General features: G+C 45.8%; 1 protein-coding gene across 1 annotated transcript in view; it reads right to left on the minus strand.

Moving 5' to 3' along the window:
• The window catches only part of EEIG1 (estrogen-induced osteoclastogenesis regulator 1), a 41,613-nt gene extending 21,400 nt beyond the window's left edge, over nt 1–20,213 (minus strand). The window contains exon 1 of the mRNA XM_072632538.1: nt 20,058–20,213. Coding sequence (XP_072488639.1) covers nt 20,058–20,203 — 146 coding nt within the window. The 5' untranslated portion in view covers nt 20,204–20,213. The remainder of the gene's footprint in view (nt 1–20,057) is intronic.
• Nucleotides 20,214–21,491: the final 1,278 nt, after the last annotated feature.

Consider the following 21,491-nt stretch of genomic DNA (forward strand, 5'->3'; position numbering starts at 1 on the left):
GAAGATAATTGAATTTTTATGTATTTTGATATATTTTTATACATATACACATGTATATATACACATACTACATTTTTAAATATCTTAAATTCCTTTTCTCCTAACAGTCTAAATGTCTCTTCTACTCTCATTTCATGGAAGAATTGAAATAACACTTAGAAAAGAAAGGGATCTTCTACGAGCTTGGGAGAGGTTGCTTTAGCTATCCCAACAGCCTGATATTTTGGGTGCCTCAACGTCCTGCCTGCTGTCTCAGGGCAGGTAATTATAGGGACGGTATTTCAAAAGTGACTTCAGAAGAGTTTCATTTTCAGCTTTGAGATTCTCTGGATATACAATTAGATCAAACCCCAGGGAGGTGAGAATGACTGAGGCTCAGAGTCATGCAGGGGACCACCCCCAGCCCACCTCGATAATCACAGGTCTCCTGCCGCAAGGGGCCTGACCCAAACCAGAGAGGCAGGGACAAAACCCAGCTCTATTTCTGGGTCCTCCTGAAATAGACGAAGCTACACCATGCTGGATGGACTCCTGTCCAACAAACCTTCCCATAAACACTTTAAAGATGTTTAGGAAAACCCATCTTTACTGCCACATGTCCAGGTCCTTTGACAAGATCACCCAAGTAAAAGAAGAGTAAGAAAGGAATCTTGCATTCTTTGTGTTCCAAGAGAGGAAAGGCTGGAATTTCTTCCATAAGTGTGGCTGTCCCTGACTCCTGACACCCCGACAGCACCCACATCTGCCACTTAGCACCTACCTACTCTTAAACATACCTTCTTGGGTCCTAGGACAGTAGAAAAGTAAGAGAACAAGACTTGGGGTGGCAACAAGATACCCCGAAGCACTCTTTTGTGTTACTGGGGGGTTTTCAGAAATATAATAATAGCTATCACTTCTGTGGCATCTGGAGGTTCACAAAGCACTTTACAGGAGTTTTCTCATTTGATCCCTACAACGGCGGGGGGTGGGGCGGGCAGAGAAGGGGGTAGGTGCAATTCTGATCCTCACTTTACAGATGAGCAAACTTAAGCCAAGGCAGGTGTCTGAGGGCAGAATTCTGAATTCAGATCTTCCTGATTCCAGGTCCCTGCCTTAAGGGGTTGTGGAATACTGAATATGCTCCTTTTTTATTCTTTGGTGTTGTGGAATACTCTGGGGTTGGGTAAGACTTTGATCTGGGCACCAAAATAATCAGTCACCCCAAGAATTACAAGCAAGGGTTCCACTTCAAAGTGTAGCTTTTTGGTCACTGAGCCCTATCCCCTCTCAATCTGGTTTCCATCAGGTAGAAAGAAAGCCACTAGTTAGAGCCAGGGAAACTGGAGGCAGGCAGGAGAGAGGGAAAAAGCCATTTTTCTAACGACAGACAGAGTCTCAGTTTAAAAAGCCTCAAATTTCACACCCTGAGCTAGGCTGACAGACTACAGCTAAAATTAGGTTTGCTTCAAATGGGTTAATTCAAATCTAACAGAGTCTCCAATTTCTTTGATGGGAGAGTCTTGTTTTTACCCCTCTTTATACTATAAAGAATTTAGGGAGTGCAGTTCACTGGGTCAGAGGCAAAGAACAAACCATATTTTACTCTCAAACTCTTCACCTCTGCACAGCATAAAAATAACCTCAGGCCTTAGATCATAAAACATCCAAGATGGAAGGAATCTTAGCAGTGCTCTAGTCTACCACTCCCTACCCTTATTTACAAATGAAGAAATTCAGGCCCAGAGAGGTAAATTCTCAAATTTATACAAGTAGTAAATAGGAGAATCTAGGTCCTCTGATTCTGGGTTTTTTCCATTGAACTGGATCCCCTGGTCCAAAGAGCTGAAAAATATGCTGCATTCAATAAGGGTCTGGGCAAACCTTTCATCCAGTCAAGGGCCTGAGCTGGAACTTGTATTCCCCAGTCCCCAACAAGCTCCTGTGTGTCTGCACGCATGGGCACACATGGACACACACACGCTCACAACAACAACAAAGCTAATTCAATTCTCCCAAGAACAGGGGGCTAGCCAGCTGACTCCCTGGCAAAGTTAGCACAGCAATGATGATGCAATAGAAGTTTCCGTCTGATGAAAGCCAGATCAGCCCAGAGATGCAAATGTCTAATAGGGAAACAATTTAAATCTAGAACATCTGCTACCATAGGGGTCCCAAGGAAGGGGCTCACTAAAACTTGGATTGAGAAACCACTGGGCTCTAGTGTTAACGCTGCAGCCACAGGCCACGTCTGCTTCCTCTTGGCTATAGATTATCAGGAAGGGGACAGGAATGTAGGTTGCTCTGGACCTGACATTATCAGTTCCCTCCTCCACTGACAATCCTCCAAAACATAAATGATGTCAACTGGAAAATGTTCAGTGAGTAGATTCTCTGGAAGTCACTCTGTTCTCTGATAAGCGTGGCATTCAGAGATTCCAGCAGATAAATGTTGCCAGAGAGAGAATTTATTCTTCTGGGTTGCCAGACACAAGCACTTCTTACCACTCCAGACATAATACTTTCTTCAGTCCTCCAAGTGAGCCTTGGAGAAGACTATAAAACTTCACACTAGAAGCGGAGGCTGGGGCATGGAACCATGGCTGGGCATTAGAGACTCAAACAAAAAGGTGACATTAAATTTCATGGGGCTCTGATGATTAAGATAACAATTAATACTTGCACAGAATGCTTCCATCTAGGGAAAATCACAGCTGGAGGGGTAGAATGTCTGATCCAGTTCTTTGACACTAGGTAGAAAGGCATCCATACCTGCATGTGATGTGAAAGTAATACATTCTTATAACATAGCTGCCATGTCGGACACACTGTTGAGTACAAATGGAGTCTACATCAGGAAGCTAGCTTTGGGAATGAGAGAAGCAGACAATATCAGCTTCTTGGCCCTCCCAACAATGCAGATTAGCTTGGATGGAGATATCCAAAACAGAATAAGACATCATGAATCCAAGAGAAACTAGTGACTTTGTAAAGATCTACTTCTCATTCATTCTGGTCTGTTCTAGATATTCAGGGCCCAGACCCATTTAGGTTCCAAAGAGAGTCAGTGTAACTCATAGAAAGCTACAGATTCCAACAATATGGAAAAGAGCACTAATTTATTATTTCTCCCTTGAGAGCCTAGCATTTGTATAAATATTTGCAGACAGTATAAAAAAGGGCCACTCGGTAATATAGCTAAATTTACTTAACAAAGAACCTTTCAGCCCAAGTCTCAATTCCAGAATGTCTGATGCCAACTTCTAAACATACCAGTTTCAGGAATGGGAGACATGAATTTAGGGAATTCAATCCCAGAGCAAGAAGGTAGAGTCATCACAGATCACAGAGGTCAAACCTGTCAGGACTTGGGCTTCAGTGAACAAGGCATGTCAAGGATAAAGAGGGGAGAAAAATCTACATTCCCCGCTAGTTTCTAGCTCATCCCCAGACAGCTAAACTGTCAAGTGGAGTCTAGAGAGAGACCAAGGCTTGGAACAGGGCATTATTCCAAAGATAGAGGAACCAAAGAGGAGAAAAAGTATTTCAAGTCAAAATGGAGAGATTCTGCCCTTCCACAGGCCACAGAAATGGAAGAAAATGAGTATCTGGCCTGCTATTACCAAGGAGGAGCAGAGGTGCTATCTACGGTTACCAAGAGTTTTTACCTTGGCTGCCTGGTGTTCCAGAGAAGCCCCCTTGCAATGCATAGGCACCAACCGCTTTCAGGAACACAGGGGGACAACGGGGTCTACATTCATCTTTGTTAGTCCCTGCAAACCTTCCCCTCATGCTCCTATTATCTTTCTATGCTCTATCTTCCTCACAGAGGTCAGGTTACTGAAACCACAGAGAAGTGTGTCATTGAGAGGAATGGCATCTGACTTTAGAACTATGATCAATGCAGCATCCAGTTGTGACTTCAATGAAGAAACATGTCCCTCTTCCACTTGGAAGAGAAGTGGTGGGCCAGAAATGAGGAACGAGGTCTACATTTTCAGAGACTGACAACGTGCTGATTTGTTTCCCTTCAGAGTGGACCAATTTGTTGCAAGGGAGGGTTCTATGGCAGAGGCAACTCACTGGGAAGGGATAAAAAAGATTATCCATAAAACATCTGAAAAGGTTGTTTTGTTTTTTTTTAACTGTCTGAAAAATATCTAAGATCCTACAACATGACCCTATGGAATCAAGTGAGAAGCACTTAAGCTCCTAATATATGCCAGATTAGAGAGCCACTTCCAAGAAGCTAGCAACAAATACTCCACTACCCCCAGGACACTTTTAGGCCCCCATCGCTGCAGCCAGGGTAGGAAGACAGACTTTGCCTGATACTGCTTAAATAGCCCAAGCAGGTGCAGTGATTGCGTAGGAAGCCTGAAAATCCTCCAGATCATGTACGCTGTTAGAAATGTGTCTCTAAGTCCAGAGACTCCCAGGTAGCCATAGGGGTGTAAGGAATGAAGTGCTGCTCAGGCCCTACCTCTCACCCCCAGAAAAGCTTTAGGAGCCCCCTCACCTGATGTGAAAGCAAGTCGCTCAGCCCCTGAAGGAGGGGCTCAACCCACAGGCCCAGGCAGGCTTCCTCTTGAGTCACTCCCAGGTGGTGCCCTAGTCTTAGGCAGACACAGCACCTGGAAGAAATACTGGCCAAATACCCGGCCACCCATGGAGGAAAGGGGTGGGGATAGGGGGCAAAGAATGCATATGGCAAGATCCTGAAGCACCAACAATGGCTAGACTTGACAGTCCAAGAAGAAGCTGGAGAAAAGAAATTTTTGTGCCTTAAATTTACCTCTCCCTTTCCTTTACCAGAAAGGGAACAGAAAGGAATGAGAATTGGGAACTCCCAGACTCATATCCCTGCTTCAAGACAAGGGCTGTACTTTTCTTCTTGTGCAAAGTAAAGATGTCTGGGAAAAGAGGTTCTACGATTTGCCTTGAAGTCAGATAATTTCTTAGAAATGCAGCTGCTCCCCAAATCTAATTGTGAATGCCTCCCAAGGCAATTTAAGCCTGGTTTCCCTAGTCCTCTTCCTGAAATCTCCCCATGGAGACCAGGTGGCCATCATCATATTGAGGAGTGGTTTTTCTCCCCATAGAAATGGAAAAATACATCTTGAGTCTACTTGCAAATATGAACTCCAAAGAAGGGATGATTCACTGAGATCACTTGGACATTGAATCAATCACCATCCAGTCTCAGGTCCTAGCCAAGACCCCTCTGGACTGGCGTCTCCTGTCTATGCTGGCCACTGATATGTCCCTTCTGTGTGCTGATCAAAAGATTCACATAGTTTACTCATATCTTCTTGACAACTCCCTCACAAGCCAACTGCACAGAGGAGATAGGAAGAGGCAGTGGTGTGCAGTGGTGAGAGAGCTGGCCAGGGTCAGGAAGAACTTAAATCAAGTCTTGCCTTTGAAACATCCTGGCTCTGCACCCTGAGGAAGTCAGGGAACCCTCACATGCTGGCATGCATTGGTCACCAGAATACGGAAATTCTTTCTATCAGTGAAAAACAGAGGTCCGGACCCTAATCCTATAAAGGAGACAAGATCAGTCAGCTAAGTCACACCACAGAAGACCTTGTTCCACTGCTGACTTACTATATGATCTCGGACAAATTCTTTCCATTCTTAAGTCCTCAGCCTTCCCTCCATTAAAACTCAAAAATTTTTTTAAAAATGGTAAATTTTTAAAAATGCAATTGGGAAATATTTGATGAAATTTTAAAAAAAAACAATAGAAAGAAAGAGAGAGAGATTCAACCTTCCTTGATATCCCCATAACCTACACTACTGCTGGAACTCTTTGGGAAACAGCTGGTAAGATTTCTAAGCACCAAGAGGTGTTAGGCATCCTTAGGATAAAACCCTACAAAGCAATAGCTTTCTAAGACAGTATCAGATTATCCCCTGCAAGCAGGCCCAGCTCCAAGAGAAGACAGATGGTGGGGGGGTGGGGGTGGGGGCGGTGCTTCTCCACAGAGAGGAGGAAAGAGGTAAAAAAAACTGGGGAGCAACGCAAACAAGCAACATGCAAGAGGGAGAGGTACCCTACCCAAAGCACTAGCTCCTCTAGCCCCAGAACAGGACATCCCTATTTTTTGAGTGGTTTGTAAACAGGGTTTTCCTCACAACCAACCAGGCAATCAGTCAGCTGACTAGCATCTATGAAGCACTTACTATGTGCAGGGCACTGTGCAACCCTGTAAGGTGGGAAGGGTAAGAGTTCCCATTCCTATTTCACAGATTAAGCAACCGAGCAGAGTTTGAACAAGGAAAGGGCTCTGCTCCACAGCCCTGACAACCACATGCTAGGCTAGGTACATTCAGAACTAACCAATGACAGGAGGGACTTAGGTTAGCTACGAAGAAGATTTTGTAGGAAGTGACAGCTGTTGTCAGGCAGATTCTGAGATGGGTTATTGAAAATAAGGCCAGTTAAAATAGGAACCATTCAAGTATCATCTTGCCTGAGAGCAAGGGGGTGAACTCATAACCTGGTAAAGTCTTCTAAGGGTTTATGATGTTTTAAGGATTTTATCAAAAGGATTTGAGGTTAACAGCCTCTGTGTGTTTAAGCATTTTTTAAAATTACACAAGATGGGGGATGATAAATGACTACCTGTGTAAACAGCTATCCTTTTATTTCCTCCAGCACCATCCAGTAAGAATTTTTATTTCAACATAGCTCTGGAGCCAGAGGACCCAGACTCAAATTCTGCCTCTGACACTTGGGTGACCTTTGGGCAAATCAGCCTCCCTGGGCCTCAGTTCCCACATCTGTAAAATGTAGGAGCTGGACTACATGGATTCTGAGGTCCCTCTCCTAACTGTCAGTCTCAGATCCTTCTTCTATTGGTTTGGTCTGGGTCTCCCATTCAAACATCAATGCAGGCTTAGGGGTAGAGCTAGAAAGGAACTCAAAGGTCATCTAACCCAGTCTCTGAATTTTAGAGATGAGAACAATGAGACCCAGGGAGAGAAGTTGCCTAAGGTCACCTAAGGAGTCAGGATCTGAATCCAGGTCTACCGCCTTCCAAATATAGCACAAACATCACTGTCCACTTCAAAATAATTTTCTAAAGAAAATGAATTAGGATTCTAAGACCCCTTCGTCAAATAGCCATAGACTTCTCAGGGGGCTTTGAAAAGCCACTTTTACTAGCTTAGCACCTACATTTCCTGTTGTTCACAAAGAGGCTGGAAGAGGAAGTAGCAGCTAAAGTCAAATTTGTTTCTCATGCAATGAAGCACAGACATCATGGAACATTTTCTCATGCAACTGGAGGTGATAAGAGCAGAAATGTGCAGATGTCAGGTGCCAAATGAAGACAAACCCCAGTTCTTCTACTGGAGGATTTCATTCTTCTAACAGAATGGTCCACCAATTCTCAGCACACCTGATCCCACACCGCCTCCCTTCTCATGCAAATGAAGTCACAGCCTTCATCCCACCTTCCACTCACTAAACAGGACCCCAATTCAAAGTCATCCTCTCACCCAAACGGAAGCAGCTTGGAAAGTGTCTGATCAAATTCCTGCCTCAGAAGAAGAGAGTGGCTATAGTGAAAGCAGGATGGCACAGTGGATAGAGTGCCAGACCAGGACTCAGGAAGACCTGAGCTCCAATCCTGCCAGATACGTGCAAGTTGCATGACCCTGGGCAAGTCACCTGTTTACCTCAGTTTCCTCATCCATAAAATGAACTGGAGAAGGAAATGGCAAACCACTCCAAAAAACCCCCAAATGGGGTCCAGAAGAGTCAGATATGACTGAAAGATAACTAAACAATAACAACAGTAAAAGCTTTCCTATACATATAGAAGTATTGACATTGGCACTTTTTTATAGTAGCAAAGAATTGGGAGGAAAATGGGTCCCCCACCAGTGGAGGTAATGGCTGAATAGATGTGTGTACATGTACGTGTGTGTGTATGTGTGTGATTATTACAGAATAAACAGAACCTAGAGAAAATTTTATATACGTCCCACAATCATGGAAAGAAAAACAACAGTGAAGTGAACAACACTCCAGAATTCTGAACCAATCAATCAAAAAGCATTTGTTAAATGCCTTCTATGTGCCAGGTTCTGAAGCTGTAAAGACAAAACTAATCTCAAGGAGCCACAGCGAAGATTGTGAAGCAAATCTTTTGACCTCTCAGCAGAAAGACAAGTGCAGAACGCGGCACCCGTTTTCAGCTTTGGCCAAGGGAGGGGCTTGTTTTATTTGACTACACGTATTTGTTAGAGGAGAGGGTGCAAAGTGGCTTGGAGAGAGGAGATAGGGAGTCACCAGGAGGTGATAGTATTTTTAAAAACAGAACCAACAAAACTTTTTTAAAAGATGCTACCAAGGAAGAAGAAAAAAACCCCAACAATGGTCTCCCAACCCCCTACTTATTTTTGTGACTTTGGCCATGCCAGACTCTCTAAGACCTTCACAATCTGCATTACCTTGCTCCCTGAGTTATATGGTCAGGCTTGAGAGAGAGAGAATATCCTTGAAATGCTTTGTAAACCATACAACACTTCATTGTTGAAAGTCAAAACCTATCAGTGTTGTAAGTCAAAATCCATGCATACCTTCTGTAGCCTAAGCTGCTATTTACTCCACTATGATCCTTCATAGGGGTCTACCCAATGTCCTAAGGACCTTCTTGTGACACTCCTCTTAACACTGCATAGTTATTAGGCAAGACTCGTTGTTCCGCCACTACCTCTCCTCGCTACGATGACTAGTCTACCTTCTTCCCTTATCGTCTATCTTCTCTCTGATGATATCTCCTAATGCTGCGATCTCCCTATGTAAATCTGCATTAGTCACATGTGGCAGCCTGTTTATGCCTACCATAAATCTCTCCCTTGACCTGTGGGTGATCCACAATTCTCATTTGTCACAGAGATTGTGTTCTAGAATTTGCAGCCATGTAACATAACAGGAAGAGTGGTGATGTTAAAAAATATGGGCTCTTGTCTCAAGGAAAACATGAGTTTGCTGAAAGTGAGGGGAACTTTTCCAAACATGATACAACCCATCGCCTTCCTCCTGTCCAAGTAACAGCTCTGCTCATTGGTCCATCCACAATGTCTGCTCAAGATATATGTTGAGATACGTATGATACATATTGAGAAAGACCAGGCCAACATCCTGTCTGTCCATCCAGATGCATCTCAATCAGTGTCTTGACAACATATATAAGTAGTCAGTAAAACTGCTATGTAAACACTAGACATACAAAGACCAGATCCATTCTCACTCAACACTTTAAGAACATTTCCATATTCTCCCTTGGGACCAACTCCTCACACAGATGGCCAGTGCAATCCCTCAGGGGAATAGTTTCCTAATAAACAAAGAGAAATGAGAACCTGCCTATAGGGTCACAGACCAAGCCTCCTTCAAAGTCCTACTCAGGAATGAAATCACCCAGTTCTTGACTATCTAATGCCAATTGAAGGCAGCTTGATCCAAGAGGGTTGGGACAAGTAAGAGGAGGTAAGGCAACTTTGATGGAGGTCAGCCCAAGGAAGAACAATCCATATCTCATCTCCTCCCCATCCCATGAACCAGAAGGGTGAGGGCATCGTTGCTCCCGGCTGGAGAACACAAACTTGCCTATGTGGCAGGGGGAGGGGCTTCTGGAGCCCAGAGATGAGGCTGGGATGGGAGTGGGAGCCCAGCTGCCTGGGACAAGGGGAAGAGCTGTTCCTGACACTGACTGATAATGGTGAGAGGCGGGTAATACCCAGGAACAGATGTGGGAAGAGAGAGCTGGGGATCCAGAAGAAAAGCCAAAGGGAAGGAAGAAAACCAGATCCCTACACCTGCTTTGTACAAAGAAATCACAAGCAGCAGCTGTTCCACCCTGTCCTTAGGTGCCAACATCTCTCTTTTTCTGGAGTGAGCTGGGACTAACTTCAGGAAATGGGGTCCTATGACCACCAATACTCTTTAAAAAAAAGTGTGTGAGTATATATGTGTGTGTGTGTGTGTGTGTGGTGTGTGTATACATAGATGTATAGATAGTGAAATACTTTCAATTACATTTAAAACAATTTTTAACATTCATTTTTTAAATTTTGAGTTCTAAATTCTCTCCCTTCCTCCTTCCTGCCCTTCCCCTAGCCCTTGAGAAGGCAAGTAATACGATATCAGTTCTACATGGGCCCCAATACAATCTCAAGCAAAGAAGTACCTACTATGTGCCAGACAGTAGGAATGTAAAGACAGAAATGAAACAATCCCCACTCTCAAGGAACTTAAATCCTATCTGGAAAGAACATCTATGCATATAAATACATGCATAATAAATTTAATAAAAGGAGAGACATTCCTGGAAGAGACACTACTAGCTGGTCGGAGGCAGCCCTAGAGTTGTGTTCTGATGTAAACTAGGGATTCCAACACGCAAAGGTGAGTCTAAGTAAGACAGGAGAAGGAATTGTGTGTGTGTGAGAAACCAGCCATTTGGGGCTGGAACACAGAATGAAGGATGGGAAGAAACATTATAAGCCTGAAAAAGTAGTCTTAAGCCCAACTGTGAAGGACTTTAAACATCAAACCAGAGTTTTTATTTGATCCTAGAGATAACAGGGAGCTATACGAGTTCATTGAGCAGGGAAGCAGCATGATAAGACTTATACTTTAGGAAAATCACTTGGGCAGGTAGGTGGAAGGTGTATTAGAGACAGGAGAGATGGGAGGCAAGGAGACCAGTGATTAGACTACTGCAACAGCTCAGAAGTCTCATTCTGTAATGTTCCTTAATGCCTAAACACATTATTAAGCCTAAATCCTTTTGCTAAAACCCTTATAACATGATAGACTCTTAAGAGGTGATAAGGGCCTAATCTAGGGCAATGACTATTTAAGTAGAGAGAAGGGGGCAGATGTAATAGATGTTGTTAAGGTAGAACTGACGAGCTTCGTCAATTAATTGAGTGCAGAGGGAAAAGTTAAGGATGACTCTGAGGAGGTTAACCTGGGTGACTGGAAGGATGCCCTGACAAGAAATAGGCAAGTTAAGAAGAGGGGGCAGCTTCTGAGTAAAAGCTAATTAGCTGTTTTGGACTGGTTGAGTTGGAGTTGCCTAAGGGACATCCAATGGGAAATGTTTACTAGGCATTTAGTAATATGAGACTAGAATGCAGGAGAGAGAGTAGGGTTGGATAGATGTAGATGATATACACAGAAATATGCTCTCTACATACCTAGTTATTTGCATAGATGATAATTGAACTCACAGGAGCTGCTGAGGTCACCAAGAGAAAGATGAGACCCAGATCAGAGTGTGGGGGTGCCACCCACAGTCAGGGTGCCGCAGAAAGGAGATGGTACAGAGAAGTGGTCAGACAGTATAGGTGAATCAAGAGAACAGGGTCATAAAAACTCAGAAAAAGAGAATCCAGGATAAAGTGAGCAAATACTAAATGCTGAGAAAGAGGTCAAGATGGATGAGGACTAAAAAAAAAGACCATGGGACTTGGCAATTAAGGGATTTTTCATTATTTTGAGAGAGAAGCTTCAGCTGAGTGATGAGGTTAGAAGCCAGATTTCAGAGGATCATTAGATCACGGATTTAGAACTGGAAGGGGCTTTGAAGCCATCTAGTCCCACATCTGGGCTGCTAGTTGGCACCATGGATAGCGTGCTGGGTCTGGAGTCAGAAGATTCTTCTTCCTGTGCTCAAATCTCACCTCAGACACTTACTAGCTGTGTGACCCTGGACAAGTCACTTAACCTTGTTAGCCTCAGTTTCCTCATCTGTAAAATGAACTAGAGAAGGAAATGACAAGCCACTCCAGTATCTTTGTCAAGAAAACCCCAAATGGGAAACAACTGAAACACTTTTTCCATTTTAGGATGAAGAAATCTGAAGGTTTGGGGAGGTTAAAAACCTTGCTCAAAGTCACACAGGCAGTTGGTGGCAGAAATGGATTTTGAACATAGGTAACTATTCTCAACTCCAAATTCAGCACTTTACCCACTCTGCCATGCAGAAAAGTGAGAAAATAAAGATAAGGACAGACAGCTTTTTCTAGGATTTCAACTGAAAAGAAGAAACATAATAGGATAGAAGCTGGAATGCGAGGGGGTTTTTTTGTTGTTTTTTTTGTTTTATTTTTTAAAGATTAAGAACTGGGTATTTTGTGCCCAGCAGGACATGAAGGAGGGAGAATTTAAAACAAACTTCAAGCGAGCCACTGACCAGGTTTTCACAGGATGCCACCTACAGACAAAATAATACAGGTTGAAAATCCAACCTAGGATTGCAAATGCAGGACAAGAGGACAATGGTGGTGGGCTGGGAGACATCAGGCAAGCCCTGAAACATCAAGATAAACCTCTCTATGCCTATTCTCACATTTGAGATGATTCAATCCTTCTATGCCAATTAATATTAAAAAAAAAAATTTCCACATTGGCCAACTGAAACCCCAAACCCCTTTCCACCTCCTCTCAGCTACGGATCTCCTTTTTTCTCTCCTTTCTGTCTCCATCTCATTATTTTATGCCTCCAAGGGGCTTAGGGAAGCCCATTTGCTGAGGTAACAACCAAAGAAAGCAGGAGTGTATGGCACTTTCTGACAGACAATATGAAAATGCCTCTTCTCTCTCCCCGTCCCCCTCCCTCCCAGCCCCTAGTCTATAGTGGAGAACTCCAGTTCTCACCCTTTTTGAGGCGAGCACCACGATCACAGCACAAAGGACCCTCTGTCTGGCTCACTCAACATGGGGCAGGCCTTTTTTTCTAGCCTTTCACAGGCTAGAGTGTAAGAGAATTCTCTATGCTACTCGCTCCCCATAGGTCCCAGGCTAAGGGGTGGATGGGTCCCTCTTACTCTGGAATGGAGAGCCCCTGACCCAGAAGGGGCCCAGGCCCCAGAAATTCAACCTGTGCCTAATGACAGATCCTTTCTCCTTCTCTTTGCTCCAGTACACAGACAGTCTGGGGGAAGAAAATGCCCTTTCCTTCTCCCAGAACTTTTTTTTTTTTTAAATCACAAGACAGAGAGTCAGCAACTTAGTCAGTTCCAGCTTGAAGGAGCTGGACAAAGCCAATAGGAGAGTCAGACTGTCTCAGAGGGGTCTTAGCTGTTGCCAGCCATGACAAACTTTTGCCCACAGTCAGTGACTCAGACACATGGCAATACTCCAAACCCATCTAAGTCCACCATCTATTGTACCCAACTCCTTTGCTGCCTCTCCCCTTTCCCTTCAGTCAGCCCACCAGCATTTATTAAACAATTACTCAGGTGCCAGGAGTGGTGCTAAGTGCTGGGATATAAAAAAGGGGAAAATAGTCCATGCTCTTACATTCTAATGGGGGAGGTGACATATAGATAAATAAGTGCATCAGACATAGTCAGAGGAGACTGAAGGTAAGACTAGGCACAAAACCAGTACAAACCCTTCATCTACCCTGCCTCATGGAGGGTTCCGAGCCTCACCCTAAGCACACATCCAGTCCAGTTTGACTGTCCTGTGTTTGGTTCCCTATTTGATAGAGACATTATTCTGTCTTCATGTCACTTATGGTCGGGCCAGGCATGGGGGAGGGTGTGGTGGACTTTCTAAATCAGACTTAGGACACAGGAAAGTTTTGCTGCCATTCTCCATAATGAGAAAGAAGTCCAAAGAGGGAAGTAAGGAGGCAAATTTAACATATTAAAAGGTCTTACCTGTTGCTTTGCATACAGACCCCAATATCCATCACCCACTTGTCTCTACTAGCTACAAAGTCACAGGGATTTGTTAGCAAAGGACTGAACCTGTAACAGCCACCATTGAAAGCTGGTAAACCAGTCGAAGCTGTGTGTGTTCATCCTTCGTTGTCAAAGAAGACCATGCCATCAGAGAAATAATGACATGACTTGCACTTGTTCTGAGTGAGGGAGGGCTATGCAGGTCACCAGCCTCACTTTTCCTCCAGAGCCATCTGAATCCAGTGACCAGATATTCATCAGGATGACTGGAGATGACCCAGGATTTGGCTATGGACAGAAGGAAATCTAGCCTCACACTAAGTGGCTGTTTAACACTAGTATTATTTCCCTTAAGGAGAATAAATTTAAATTCTCTGTCCCAGCAACATCACAGAGTTCACAAGGATGGATCATAGATCTACTCTCTTGGAATCATCCTCTACTCTGTCCTCTCTCTCTCAAACTTAACATATATTCAGTTACCAAGTCTTGTCAAACTCATCTGGAGTCCTGGGCCTGGAGTCAGGAAGACCTGAGGTTAAATCTAACCTCAGGCACTAGCTGGGTGACCCTGGGTAAGTCACTTAACCTGTATGCCTTGGTTTCCTCAACTGTAAAATGGGGATAACAGCACCAAACTCACAGGGTTGTCATGAGGATCAACTGAGATTACTATTAAGGCTTCCTAATTGGTGTCTTAACTTCCAACCTCTCCTCTCTAATCCATCCTTCACAGAGCTACAAAAATGATTATGCTGCATAATACATAATACAAAGCTCCAATGATATCATTTCCCCTGCTCAAAAATCCTCAATGGCTCCCTATTGCCTCTGGGATAAAATACAGAATCCTCACCCTGGCATTTAAAACCTTCCACAATCTGGTTGTCATCTACCTGTTCCAATCTTGTCTCAATCATCCTCCTTCACACTCTCTCTGTTCTAGTATGGCTGACCAGCTGTTTCCCATATGTGACATCCCACCTCTCACCTTCATACCTACCTTTGTACAAGTGGTCCAAAATCCTGTGTCTGAAATGCTCTCTCCTCCATTCTGCTGAATTCCTAGCTTTCTTCAAAGCAAAAATCCTGTGTCCTTCTACCTACATCTTTCCCGATTATACTAGTTACTGTAACTTTGTATTTACTTAGTGGGTAAAACTTTACACAAAACTTTTAACATGGTAATTTACTTACCTTGTATTTACTTAGATTTATCATATCATCACCTCAACATGCCCATTCTTCTCTCAACCCCACCCCAAGCTCTCTGAGGGCAAAGGCTAGTTCATTTCTATCTTTGTATCTGTGGCACCTAGAACACAGCATTAAAAACTGAATCTTCAGGGAGGACTGATCAGAGGGCCAACTCCTTTAGCATAACAAACCAGCTAGAGGGCACAGTTCCTTCTCCAGGGTCTGGCTCATGTGGTTCCACTGGGAGGAGGTGGAGATACCCAGAAGGGCCAAGAGCTCAGGAACCTAAACCAAAAGGCACTCCTGCCTAAAGATCAAGAGAGGAATAACCCAGCGAGATGAGGACTTGCTACCCCTGAAGCTACTACACCTCAAATTAATAATTATAACAAGCTAACCTACATGAAATGCTTTGCAAACCTAAATCATAACATAGGCATAAAGTCTGGGATAGGGATTGGGCATGTGATTTCATAGGCATAGGGAGCTCTTATTACAAGGAGACTCCCCCTGCCTAAGCAGTTCAACACCTTCTTTGCAATTTATAATCTTAGAAGAGTTGCCTAGAGTCTAGAGAAGTTAAATGACTTGCCTAGGGGTACATAACCAGTAAGTCAGAAGCAAGATTGAACCCAGGGCCCTCCTAGCTCTGAGACCAGCTCTCTTATATGCTACAATGCTTTTCCAAGCACTATATATGCTTGTCAGTTATATATGCTCACATTATCCAATCTATGGTGAGATGAAATATTCTAATTCCTCCTAAAAGTTCTCAGTCATGTTTTCCAAATCAACTGAACAATCACCAGAATGTTTCAGGGTGAGAGGCCAATGCCTTTGGTGCCTATGAAGTTGGGTTATTTCAGGTAAGGTCAATCGCCTGACCAGTGAGAGAAGCCAAGTACACTTTGCTGACCTGGGGTGGGCTAGGGTGTATATGTGTCAAGCAAACCAAGTTCAATGACCTGAGCAGACACTGAACCAAATCAAAATGATGGTCACTAACTACTGTCAGATTAGGGCATTTTAGGTGGGGCAGTGGATAGAGAACAGGACCTGTAGTCAGGAAAACTCTTCTTGAGTTCAAATCCAGATACTTACTAGTTGTATGACCCTGGACAAGTCACTTGACCCTGGACAAGTCACTTAACCCTGTTTGCCTCAGTTTCCTCATCTGTAAATGAGCTGGAGAAGGAAATGGCAAACCGCTCCAGTATATTTGCCAAGAAAACTCAGAGACTCAGGAAAAGATAATTAGAAATCTGCTCAGGAGTCAAAGCTAAAGAGAAAGAAACAAGGGCAAGAACCACTTTCCAAAGTAGAAAGGTATCTGTCCCTCCAGATAAAGACTAACAAGCATATTTCAGAACCAGCCTGCTCTCCACACTTTACCACTCACCCGGCATCCAGAATTTGTCTCTCAGGGGGTGAGGCGCCATCAGCTCCACAAAATGGTGCAAGCCAGCAGGGCCTGTCTCCAGCCTAGCTGAGAGAGCAGGAACCTACTCCAGGATGTGTGGGATAGACAGTCTATGCATTAAAGAGCTTTTAAAGACTTGGATGGGTTTCCTCAGAGGCCTGAGTACTTGGCTTTTGCTAAGTCAGCTGGGGAAGCTGCTGACTGACCCACTCTTTTCAAAATGCTCCAAAGCCCTAGAAACTGGATGGTTAGGTGGCCAGGCTCCAATCATTCCCTCAAAATCCAGTAGCTCCTTGAGGGCAGGGACAATCTTTTGTGTTTGCCTTGCTATGTCTAGAATTCAGCACAGTGCCTGACAGTGCCTTAGCTGAATTCGTGATTGCTGACTGAGGGTAACCTAACTCAATTTAGGGCTCTAGACCCCAGGGAAGGACCATAGGGTCCCTCTATGACCCTAGGGAATCATAGGTTCAGAGATTTGAGAGCTGAAAAGGGCCATCTAGTCTACCTCCCTCACTTCACAGAGGAGAAAGCTGAGGCCCAGAGAGGCTGACACAAGGTCACATAGGTCATAGGGGGCAGAGCCAGGATTCAAACCAACATCTGATTCCAAATCTAATGTTCTATTTAGTACCACAGCAGCCTCCCATTCTACAGGAGGGTCACCTACAACCTCCCAAACTCCCTAATCCCTCCTAGTCTTGGTTGTTTATTCTAAACCAAACCACTTCTGACCTTCTCATATGTCTCTGATCCATGCAAACATGGATTTCCACACACAGGAGAGCTCACCTAAAAGCCCCCTCTTAGAGTACAGGATGAAGGTAGGTCTTGTTTAGTATCTACCTGACATCTCTGATGCTCCTCCCAAGCCTAACAGGCTTGCAACAAACAAGTCAGCCTCCATCCTGGGAGAACACTACCACCTGTTCTACCTGTTCCAATTGGGTCAGACAAGAAAGCTGTGTACCCAGGGAGTTGTCATGGTGCTGAACAGACTTAAAAGGAGCTAAGAAGACAGGCACTGCAGAGGTGTGGCTCCGAATCTGTCTCCTAAGAACAAATGGGCCTAGTTGCAACATCACCTATCACACTGAAATGACATGGAGTGTTCAGGGGCATTAGCAGGCCTCCTAAGGAGGAAAGGTGGCATAATCATTTCCCTTTTGAAATAACTCACTTGCTGTCCCTCGCTCCCAACTCACCCTGTGAGCAGGCCCTTTCAAATTCTCCTACACCTTATGGAACAATCAAGGGTAGAGGCCTCCACAATCCTAGAGCTCAGGACTTTTGATTGTTACTAGCAAGGCCTCTTGCCTGCTTGCCACAGCCCTAAACCTGCTCTGGGACCAGGCAAGCCTGCTTCAGTCAAGGAAGGGACTGCTGAAGCAACTCCCCAGGCTTTCTTCAACCTTCTATTCCTCTCAAGGTGACAAAAAAAAAAGATGCATCAGAGATCAGACAAAAGGTTCTGATACAGAGCTGTTAAAAACTCATCCAGTTTCTGAGAAGGCACAGAGCTTTGCCAGGAGAAGAAAGGTTAGGAAAAGGTGAAAGCCATACAACTCTCGCCAAGACCAGTAACTTTCCAGATGCAGACTGAAGGTTTACAAGCTGTCTAGAAAAGCCAGACAGGTAAGAGTAGTGGAACAATCTTTAGCAGCCAGCCAGCTTGTCCCTGCTCCAGAGGCTGCTTTATGACTGGCCTGGGCAGTAGAAAAACCACTGCCATGGGCTTGGTTTAAATTATAGCCAAGTCCTCTACTAGGGCCCAGCTGCAGTCAGCACCCTATGGCCTGCTGAGCCACCACCTGAAGCTGGACCAGCCAGACCCCAGGGCTGGGGAGCAATGCAAGTGATTGCTGCCTGCCTGCATACTGCAACTGGCCTGGGGGGGAGGGGGGGGAGATGTGGCTCTACAGCTTTGTTGACCAGGCCTGGGTGGTCCTCACATGACTTCTAAGGCCTTAAACATCTCTATTCCCCCCACCCCCTCCCGAGGCAGCACAGGCAAGTAGCAAGAATTCCTCAGATAAGCAGCTTCAACCACTCTAAAGAAGAAATCAAATTCCCAGGGTAGACGAATGTAAGGAAAAGTTGTTATGATGTGATTCTTCTCAGAGCAGATTTCTAGCAGATTTCAACAACTTTGCTGGAAGCGTGAATGGGGGCATGGGGGAGAGGAAGAGAAGGAGGAGAGGGACAGAGATAGGGAGGGAGGGGGAGAAAGAAAAGGATAGGGAGAGACTCACACTTTCCTCTCTGGATGTGCAAATCTCTTCCACCTTGTAAATCTGGCCACTCAGCCCCTAGCAGTGAAGGGCCGCACAGTGATTTGCCTTAAAGCAGAGGGGCCCCCAGGCTCTAAGGGGGATAAATTGTCCTCTGGGAAAACTGAGCAACAGGTTTCAAGGCCACCCCATCCAGTTCTTCCCACACTGCTTTAAGTAGGCAACCAAGGATCAGGAGAGTTTAGGGGATTATCTGGGACAGGTTCTACTCACAGGAGAGGTAGCAGTTACTGGAGAACAGGAGGAAGGTTTCAGAAGCACATGGGGGCAGGGCAGTTCTGTTGGGGCCCAGCACCAGTCACAGTGCACACCAAGGTGTAGTGTTGAGACTGCCCATATATTTTCAAAAGGCCTCCCCACCATTTACACACTGTTCCCAGCTGGTGGTTAGTCAGCTGGATCAGTACAGGTGGGGAGCATAATTCACCAAGCTAATCTGTGACTCCTAAAATCCTGGCAACAAGCAGTCCTTTTTTTACAAGGCAATTTGCAATGCAAAATAACTCCTTCGCAGCCCTAAGAGGACAGTAATGCCAAGGGGAAGGAGGACAGAAGCAATCTGGCCACCTTACACTCTCTGGGGCTGAGGGACACTGAGCAAAATATTTAAGTCAGCAAGTCAATCAACTAGCATTTATTAAGCCCCTACTATGTTCTAAATCCAATGGAACTTCAGGAAACTGGTACCAGAAAAGGTTTCTGAAAACAGGAATCCAGTGTGGAAATTCAGAAGGGGGAGGATGAGATGAATGAGGGCAAGATGGAGGAGCTGGGGCCTCTCCTCCTCTCCCAAACCAGCTGATCCATCTCTATCTACTCAGTATTTATTCAGTGTCTACTGGAGAAGTGCTTTTAAAAGTCTCAAGGGAAGAAAAAAAGTAGAAATAAATATTGCACACATCCCATGTCACTGGCACCGGTACTGCCAATCGATGAATGCCAAACACTTTGCTGTTAGAGGTTGCTTCAAAAGGCCTGCAATTAGCAAGAGACCATCAAAGAGTGGTGGAAAGAGCCTTAGAGTTCTAGACCAATTTCTGACGTTTACCACTGTGAGCCTCAAGTTTCCTCAGCTGCCATAAGGGGGGATAAGAATCCTTGCTAGTACCTACTACCTACCCTCAGAGGGTTGTTATGAGCAAAGATTCTTAGAACACTAAGGAAATGTGGCCCCAAACGCTCCCAAGCTTCCCATTAAGCACATCAAGGCATTTAAAAATCTGCCTCTGGCTGCAACTGGGAGTAATACAAAATAATTTTTCAAGTCCCTGACCCACTTACTCGAAGCTACACACCCTTGTGTTGGGGCTTTCCAGATGTGCCCTCTCCAGTTCCCTAAAAGACAGAACCTCTGAAACCCCAAACAGGTACCCCCTCCCCTCCAAGAGAATGGGGCAGACAGCCAGGTTGGAGCTGGAGCCACGATTAGAAGAATAAGAATAGATTCCTACCTGGACGACAAGCTGGCGAAATCCCCGCCATCCAGCAGCCGGATTTTGCAGAACAGCACGCCATTCACGAATGGGACCGCAGTCAGCTCCTCCAGAGTAAATGTAGTTTGGAATTTAAATTTCTTCTTCTTTATCAAGAAAGCCATGGGCAAGTTCCCTGAGACAGAAACCCTATACCGCGGATTTAAAACACAAAACAAAAGAACTACTATCTAACAGTCTCCTTCCCACCCCCTTTTCTAAAAGAAGAGAGGCGATCAAACGGCCCCAAAGCCGTCAGTCAAATGCAAACACTGTCTGAGAAATGGGTGCTTGGTGGAGTGGGGGTAGGAAAGTCTCAGTTTGAATAAGCACAAAGTCTCAAGTTCAAACGCCTGGGTCTCTTCACTCTCGTAGAGTTGGCCCTGGATGGGAGCTCACTGCCTCCAAAGGCTTCGAAGGAGGAGCAGGGAGGGAACAATTCGTGCATCTCCAAGGGGAGAAGAAACAAAACTCCGAAAGGTTTCCCGGGTCAAAGCCTTCGAGGTAGTCCCCCAAGGGGCGTGCTTCGCTGCATCGAGTCTAACCAAGTGTCCCCAAGTCCATGCCCCGCCAGTTTCACCGAGGATCGATCCCCGAGCTCAGTTCATCGGTCGGAAGGGGCTCCGGGAGGGCTTCTGCAGCCCCACGGAGGGAGAAGTTGGGAGAGTTTGGGTCCAGCCCGCTTGGAGCTCCTCCTCCCCGCCCCCCGCCCCCAAACCTGTTGGGATGGAGGGAGCCAGGCCCGGCTCACCGCCGCGCGCGGTTACGGCACCTACTGCACTCGCCCTTCCTTCTGGGATTTAAGATCGCCCGGAAAGGGAGCCCCGACGGCAGGAGAGTGGGGGTCCTTTGCAGCTCCCCTGGCGTGGGGGATGCGGAGGCACCGAGGTTCCAATCCGCCTCCCGGGGGGGCGGAGGCTGCGTCTCCTCCTCGGACAGCTGGGTCCAGCCTCAGCACAGTCCCCTTCCCAGACCGCGAGCCACTCTGGACTCGGCCGAGACAGGAAAACGCAAGGACCCAGGGGCTTCACCGCACCCCACCGCCCAGCCAGCAGCCCACCCTCTCCTGCCCCCGGGGCCTTGGTCAGGACGAGCTGCGGGCTCGCTCCAAAGCAACTCTCGGAGCTGGCCCGGCCACTGAGCGCCGCGCAGCAGCGCCCCACGCAGCACAGCCCCACGCAGCAGCGCCCCACGCAGCAGCGCCCGGCCGTCCGCAGCCTCTCCGCTCCCTACGCAGTGCCGGCACCCGCGGGAGAAACGAAGAGGCGGACGGCTCCGCTGCCAGAGTGCCGGCCCCACGGCCGCCCGCGTAGCAGAAGGAAAGTGGGGAAGGGAGGGGAGGGCGGGGAGGAGGCCCGAATGGAAGCCCAGGATTGGCCGGTCAGAGGGGGAGGGAGGAAAGGAGCAGCGATG

The sequence above is a fragment of the Notamacropus eugenii genome, chromosome 1 (genome assembly GCF_028372415.1).
Source record: "Notamacropus eugenii isolate mMacEug1 chromosome 1, mMacEug1.pri_v2, whole genome shotgun sequence".
Lineage (NCBI taxonomy): Eukaryota > Metazoa > Chordata > Mammalia > Diprotodontia > Macropodidae > Notamacropus > Notamacropus eugenii.